Genomic DNA, 8,050 nt, shown 5'->3' with positions numbered 1-8,050 from the left:
TTAAAAGAATTCATAACTAGAAAGCCTGCACTAAAATCATACTCAATATTTTATGAAGAGAGAAAAAAAACTAAAAACCAGCAATGGGAGGAACTACACTAGAAGAATAATCACTATCAAAGAAGAAACTAATTTGAATTAGAAACCAGAAATAAATCAAAATGGGAATAAAACCATTTCTCAATAATAACATTGAATGTAAATGGTTGATTCCAAATAGACTAGAAGATTGGATTAAAAACAAGACCCAACAATTTGTTGCCTCCAAGAGACTCAACTTTATAGGTAAAGACATCCACAGACTGAAGGTAAAAGAATGGGGAAAAAATACAAAAGAATATTACTGGGTGAATTTAACATGCCTCTAACATTACTGGGTAGATTTCCAAAGAAAAACTAAACAAGCTATAGAACCAAAAAATACAATTAATAATTTAGACTTAGCAGATAATTATAGACTATTTCATCCATCCATAATGACTGAATACACTTTCTGCTCAGGAGCACATGGATTATTTTCTAAAATAGACCAGGATTATTATTATTATCTGGCTTAGGCCAGAAAGCAACTCTTACCAAATAGAATGCAGATACTGTCTATATTTTTTTGTATTCTATGAGATCATAATGGAATGGAATTAAAGACATACCCACATAGTTATCTCGGGGCTGGGATTGTGGCTCAGTGGTAGAGCTCTCATCTAGCATGGGCGAGGCCCTGGGTTTGATCCTCAGCACCACATAAAAATAAACAAAATAAAGGTATTGTGTCCAACTACTTACAAAAAATAAATAACTATTTATTTTTTAAATTTATTTTTATAATAAATTATAAATAATTTTATAAATTTATTAATTATCTCATACTAGACAAAGGCACCATAAATATACATTGGAGAAAAAAATAGTCTTTTCAACAAATGATGCTGGGAAAACAGGAAATCCATATATAGTAGATGGAAATTTAATCTCTATATTGTATCCTGCACAAAACTCACATACAAAACCATGTTGAAAAGATAGTGCACCATGATCAAGTGAATTTCATCCCAGGAATGCAAGGTTGTTTCAACATATGAAAGTCAATATATGTAATACACCACATCAATAGATTTAAAGGTGAAAATAACATGATTATCTCAATATATCCAGAAAAAGCACTTGACAAAATATAGAACCCATTCATGTTCAAAACACTAGTAAAACTAGGTATAGTAGAAATATACCTCAAACTTATAAAAGCTATGTATGTTAAACCCAAGGCCAATATCATTGCAAATAGAGAAACTGAAAGCATTCCTCTATAAACTAGAACAAGTCAGGGATCTTTCACCACTTCTATTCAACATGATCCTTGAAACTCTAATCAGAGCAATTAGGATCCTAATTAGCATACGATGTACTCCATGTATGGTATAAATATGTCAAAATATACTGCCATAAATATCTAAAAAGAACAAAATTTTAAAAAAAGTTGCTGAAAGCAGGCAATAAAATGTAAGCAGGGAAAAAATGATGAGAAAAACAAACAAAAAAAAATATATCTCTGCTCTATAATTCTACCTGTCCTTCTAAACCCTGAATAATGAAACAAATCAAATCAAGAGGTATATACCACAGAGACAGAAGGGCAGTCAAGGCTTAGATAATGATTCCATACTGAGAAGGGTAGAGGCTTCTCAAGAGAGGCCTTACTCAGCTAGCCAGTCTCTGAGAGTTGGAGATGGGGAGATATCATGGATGTAGTTGAGCTAAGCAACATAAAATCCAGTCATGTCCAATTCAGTGCACTAGAAATTGAAAGAAAGTCAAGAAATACTCCAGCAACATGACTTTATGTGAAAATGCTTGGTTGAGAATCTTCCTAAGAACCATTCTGACTTAGACTAGAAGGGTAGAATTTCTCATAGCACTTTTGGATGGAAATGTGGGTTTTCATTCAGCTTCTGTCAAGAATAAGGATTAGCTGGGATAACTTGAAAAATCTGGATTTACTCAAGATATCAAAAGGAAGGGGTCATAAGTTTAAGTCCTTGAAACTGATGGTTGGATGAAGAAAAGGAGAATTAGATGAAGGGACAAGGACATGCAATGCCACAGAAGAAAATTTTCAGGTCTCAAGTTCTTTAGACTCTTTGGCAAAGGGATTCTTGAAGATGCAATTGAAGTCACTAATCAGTTGATTTGGACTCAATAAAATGGAGATATTGAGGATATTTTTATGGTGGAGCCATCTAATTACATGAACCCTCTAAAATCTGAGAATTTTCTTTGACTGATGGCACAAAGGGAAGTCATAAAATTTAAAGTAGCAAAATGATTCATGGTCCCATTGATGGTTCAGAAGAATGGAGATGGCCTTTTGCCAAGGAATGCAGGTTACTGACACCTAAGCTAACAGCCAGTGAGGAAAGGGGGAACCTCAATGTTGTCACTGTACAATGGAAAGAAACTTGAGTTTAGTCAATAACCTGCATGAGAGTGAAAATTTGAAACACAGCAAAGTTAAACTAATTCACTAGTTTTCCAGGGGAAGAAGCATATGAGGCATAGCCTGGACCTTCTGTGAGTCATAATTACCCTCTCTAAGGACCAAGGACTAGATAATGCTAAAATCTTAGTAGATTTTAAGCCATCTTCTGGTATATCTGAAGCCTATCTCAGTCCATGCTTAAGGGAAAACTTTCTGGAGAAGGGTTCCCAGGTCTGAACTTGTTGCTTTCTTTAATTATAAAAATAGTAAAAATATTAAAGTTTAAAATAACCAATAGGAAATTTTAGCAGATGTCAGAATCTGAGGGCAGGTCTAATTAGGGAGATTCTATGAAAGTACTTTGATGACCTGGTGCAGGTAAAAAAAGACTTTGATTGATCTTAGAGTGTACTTAACAGAAGAACAGCATGAGTTTTCTAGCTGCTTTCAAGATGTCAATATTCAACTGATTGCATGGTTTTGAGAGTGCAGGAAGATAACAGGGCTATACAGGAAACTGACATGGCAGAAGGGCTGACAAAACAGGGCCTGAACAGGAATCTGCAAGTGGTAGACATTCAGAGACAAGAAAGAGAAGAGCACAATGTTAAAAAGATAAGGAAAAAAGGAGAGGAAAAAAAAAACTAGAAAAGAGTTGTTTTGCCACCTTTTCTTTCACAGTATGATGCTGGACAAGTCAAACATGTACTTGATTTTTAAACTACTTTACCCACTTCTCATCAAGAATGCTCTTGTCCTACTGCCTCCCCTGTCCCTGACTCCTGCAGATTGGCCTGCTCCAGGCTCACACACTCTTGTTCCCTCTTCCTGATGCCCTCCCCGTCTCATTAGTCCTTGTGATTTCCAGGGCCATGGGAACTGGGCATCTGGTTGCTAGGGAAGGAGAAATTTAGAACATTTGCCAACTTCTTTATGGGAAGGGGGACCTCATCTGTAACCATTCCCAGAGTACACCAGAAAGGAGGGTACTCATGATGCCAGGAAGTGTGACATGGCCCTATGTAGATACTGTGACACTCCTTGTCCCTTTCTTTGCTCATAATGCTGCTCTTTCCTCAGATCCTGCTCTAAAGGACCTATCATTGACTGGCCTGATCGCACACTTCAGACCCAGCCAACAGGTAAATGGAGGTCTTCTAAAACAGCCTGCTCCACTTAACATCTTGGGGAAGATAACAGGGTGTTTTTTTGTACAAAAACCTAAACTTCTAGAAGTACTGAATCAGCCTTAGCCATAGTCAGAGCTGTCTTTCAGTTACTTGGTCTGTATAATGCATAAACTCTTGAAGTATTTGAAGGTATGGGTATCTCAGGGGGGTCTTCCTGCTTTCACGAATTTTGGGGGGGGGGGGTTGAAAAAGATAATAGGTGCTTTGGATCTCCACCTCTAGAACCCTCTTTCCTGTTTTCTTTAATAGAGATTGTAGATTTGCTCCTTAAGTAGGAGACACTCTGCTTCTCAATATGGCTCAGACCAGCTCATGCTTGATGCTGATCACATGCCTGATGTTCCTGTCTCTGAGCCAAGGTAAGCTTTCACGCTCATGCCCACTACAACCAGGGACCTTACGTCTCTCCCAGCTCCCCAGTCACCCACTACCTGGAAAAGATGGAGTCAACATAAGAGGTTATTTATCAATGATCATTATTGCTGCTTTAACCCCATTCAGGCACTCTTACCTTGTTAGGGAGTTTGAGAAAGAATTTAGAATTACCTTTTGCATGACCACCGTAGCTGGAAAATTAGTTCATCTTATTGGCAGGGCCAGGGAGGTCTATGTGCAAAAGAGGGGTCATTAACATGATCGAGAACAGACAGGAGACTTGTGTAAGGAAAGCCGAGAGGCTTGATAAGTAGAAGCCAGAGCCCCACAAAAGAAGGGGGAAAATCATCAGCCAGTTCCTTGAGAGGTCTTGTCTTAAGGAAATTAAGCCTGATAAAGAAGGAGCTAGGATGCAAGAGGAGAGAAGTAGGCAGCTACTCTGTGCCTGCAGCACTGTATGTTCATATTCTTATAAAGGAACCTCAAAAGCTCCGACCCTCACCTTCCAGTCTTTGCCCTGCCTTTGTTAATCTCCTTTAATTGCTTCTTCTTTTCCAGGTCAGGATTATGAGGCACACCACCCCATTCACCATATCAGCTGCCCTGAAGGCACCCATTCATATGGCTCCCACTGCTACTACTTTTATGAAGACCGTTTGACCTGGATTGAAGCAGATGTATGTGAGGAGAGAAAGTTAGGAGGGGGATGCACACAAATACAGAGGCATTTGCTATTTTCTGGTGCTCTTGGTGGCTTCAGTGAGATATAAGACTGATGACTTTCTCACCTGATAACTCATCTGAAATATTCCCTTCTGCATGGTCCTACCACCTTGTACCTTCCCAGTACAGGGCTGCGGGTGGTCAGTGACAGCATCATCAGGAACCCTTTCTGTATTGTCCTTTTTCTGCCACATCCCTTGGGAGGAGGACCCCAGTATACTGCTCAAATCTTGCTCTTCCACTGAGTACTCCATTTTCTCTCCCCTCTATCCCCTGCAGCTCTTCTGTCAGAACACACATGCAGGCCACCTGGTATCTGTGCTCACCCAGTCTGAGGGCAACTTCGTGGCTTCAATGATTAAGGAGAGTGGTACTACAGACTCCAGTGTGTGGATTGGCCTCCATGACCCCAAAAAGGTCAGTCTGCAAACTGATTTTTTTCTCCTAATGATCACGTTTGAGAGCGAATGGGCAGAACTAAGTCGGACACCTCAAGAACCAGCTTGTATAATTTCCTTAAAAAATCAATCTCTGTCAGGCTCCTATAATGCATGAGGAGTTTAGAAGACCATTGGAAAGAGCTGAGACTCGATTTCCTGGGTGTTCCAGGCATTCATGGATTCTGTCATTCTCTTACCTACTTTGTTATTTGTTTTAGAACAGAGCCCTTTCAGACTATATGGATAAAAAGACTAGTAGAAGAGAATCTATGACTGGCATTTGGGGAATCTGGTGTTACACTAAACAAGATATGCAATGGCGAATTTATCCCAAATTATGAGAGTTGTAGGAAGGGAAATATCAGCAACCACTTTCTGTAACTTTTAGGGGGAGCTCTATGAAATTCAGAACACTTGTTATTTGTAGAGGCAAGGGGAGATGTTGGATATTCCAAGAAAGGATAAGCTTAGAGCTAGAGCAGAGGAAAGGATTCGATATTGAGGAAGAGGATGAGTTTTATTTTGTCATATATCTTGGCCCATTTCTGAGTGTCCACACATGGTAGGTATTTCTCTTTCTGAGTTAACTTCTGAATATCTGGTCTTTTCCCACTAGACCCACCTTTGGCACTGGAGCAGTGGGTCCCTGTATACCTACAAAGCCTGGGCCCCTGGATCCCCAAACATTGCTAACCGTGGCTACTGTGTAAGCTTGACTGCAAAATCAGGTGAGAGGCAGAGAATCCACACATTGGTTGTCGTCCATCCTCTTCTGCTGATTAGCTCTGGGAAAAGACTGGGATTGTGGGGATAAAGGAAGCAGAGCTCCTCATCCAGGAAATGGAATCATCCTTCCCCTTGGTTCCTTCTCCTGAGTCCGAGAGTCAGGAAAGGAGTTGGGTGGGTTACACTTTTTCTGATTCTCCCAGGCTAACTCTTCTTATTGGTTTACAGGATTCAAGTTATGGAAGGATACCAATTGTGAGGCTCATATGTCCTTTGTTTGCAAGTTTAACAGCTAAAGTTCCTGAAATTACCATAAAGTCAAAAATTAAACAAGACCCATCCAAACAATACCCTCTGTTCCCTGCTGAATTTGTTCCCCTCACCTTCAGTACCTTTCCCTACCCCAGTCTGTGAATCCCTGCAAGAATAAAAAAATATATTTCTTCCCATGTGCTGTCTTCTGCATTGACTATGTCCACTGCCAATGCTTTGGTGGTTGTGATGGAGATGACTGTAAGACACTAGAGCATGCTCTTGCTAGCGCCTTGACACTTTTAGAACTCCACCCAAATAGTGTAAATGTTAGTTTATGAACTGGCTCTGGCCTTATTTATAATGAGGTGTAAACAAAATATACAGGATAATTATGTCTTCAAAAATCCTATATCCAAATACAGTCAAATTCTGAAGGTACTGAGGGTTGTTTTTTAAAATTAATTTGTTGGGCACAACTCAGCCTCAAATACAAACTTTATCAATGATACAATTAAGTGTGATTTTATTTTAAAAGTCCTATAAAAGGGCATGGATTGTCCATCTGGATTATAATAGCAATAGAAATGAGATCCAACATATATATATATATATATATATATATATATATATATATATATAATATATATATATATAAATATATATATATATCTACAGGAGACATGACTTATATTCAAAGAAACATAGTTTGAAAGAAAGAAAAATACATATCATGTAAACAGCAACCATGAGAACACTGATGTGTCTTTATCAGTATTTGGCATATTAGAATCAAAACAAAGGTTGCTGGAGAAAGAGCACTTTATTATGATTAAATGTTTAATACTTCAGAAAGATACAATAATTTTATATATATTGTATCTCAATAATAGAGTCCCAAAATACATGAGACTGATCTGAAATAAATGAATGGAAAATAGGTGATTCGATAATAGTAATTGGAAATTTAAATATACTGCAATCAATAATATAACATATAGAAAACAGAAGCAAAACATTTGAAAATACCATTCTAAATTAACTAGACAGCAAATTCATCATTAAAATCCTTTACCCAACATCAGCTAAATACATATTCTCAAGAAAGCAAGCAATATAATCTAGGATGAACCATATGCTAGAAATGAAAATTGATTTAAAGGGCATCTGGCAAACTACTTCACTATAATAACATCAGAAAGAATAAATTTTTAGAAATTTTTTTAAAATAAGGGCAAATCTTGTATACCAAAAAATACAAAGCATTATATGAAATTAGAGAATTTCTAAATAAATGGAAAGTTATCTCATGGATCAGAAGACCTGATATAAAGGTAGAAGCACTCCCTAAATTGATCTATATATGAATCAATCCTCTTCAAAGTTCCAGCTGTCCCTTTGCAGAAATTGACAAGTTTACATTAATATTCATATGAAAGTTTAGAATAGCTAAACTAATACTCAACCCGAATAACCAAAACAATCTTAAAGAAGCATAATATTGGAGGACATTGCCTTCCAGATTTTAAAACTCCTACAAGTCCATTGTAATGAAGATTGTGGAGAAAAAGCATGATAGACACAGATAATACTGATACAATTTAGATTTCAGAAATCATTTGTAATTTAATTTTTCATTGGTAATTTAATTTTTGATAAACATCATGGAAATTCAATGAAGAGTAATATTCTTCAACAAACTGCTGGGAAACCATATAGCTATATGCTAAAAAATGAATTTGGCAAATTCTTATACTGTACAGATAAATTAATAAAAAAATCTTCATATAAATCAATTTAGAAGTTAAAATTAGGGCTGGGGATGTGGCTCAAGCGGTAGCGTGCTCGCCTGGCATGCACCGGGTGCTGGG

General features: G+C 37.5%; 1 protein-coding gene across 2 annotated transcripts; it reads left to right on the top strand.

The window, feature by feature from the left end:
- The first annotated feature begins 3,958 nt into the window (after positions 1-3,958).
- Positions 3,959-6,223, top strand: LOC113187954 (lithostathine-1). 2 transcript variants are annotated; one of them, XM_026396086.1, is made up of 5 exons: positions 3,959-4,022; positions 4,597-4,715; positions 5,041-5,178; positions 5,818-5,929; positions 6,156-6,223. In XM_026396086.1, exons 1-5 carry the CDS (start codon positions 3,959-3,961, stop codon positions 6,221-6,223), a joined length of 501 nt encoding a protein of 166 aa, XP_026251871.1. The 2 variants fall into 2 exon arrangements, with proteins under 2 accessions (XP_026251871.1, XP_026251870.1); XM_026396085.1 differs by having other exon boundaries at positions 3,959-4,034.
- Positions 6,224-8,050: the final 1,827 nt, after the last annotated feature.

The sequence above is a fragment of the Urocitellus parryii genome, chromosome 12 (genome assembly GCF_045843805.1).
Source record: "Urocitellus parryii isolate mUroPar1 chromosome 12, mUroPar1.hap1, whole genome shotgun sequence".
In the NCBI taxonomy this organism is placed as follows: Eukaryota; Metazoa; Chordata; class Mammalia; order Rodentia; family Sciuridae; genus Urocitellus; species Urocitellus parryii.
Note: the sequence above shows the minus strand (reverse complement) of the source record. Positions and strands in the feature narration are given on the sequence as shown.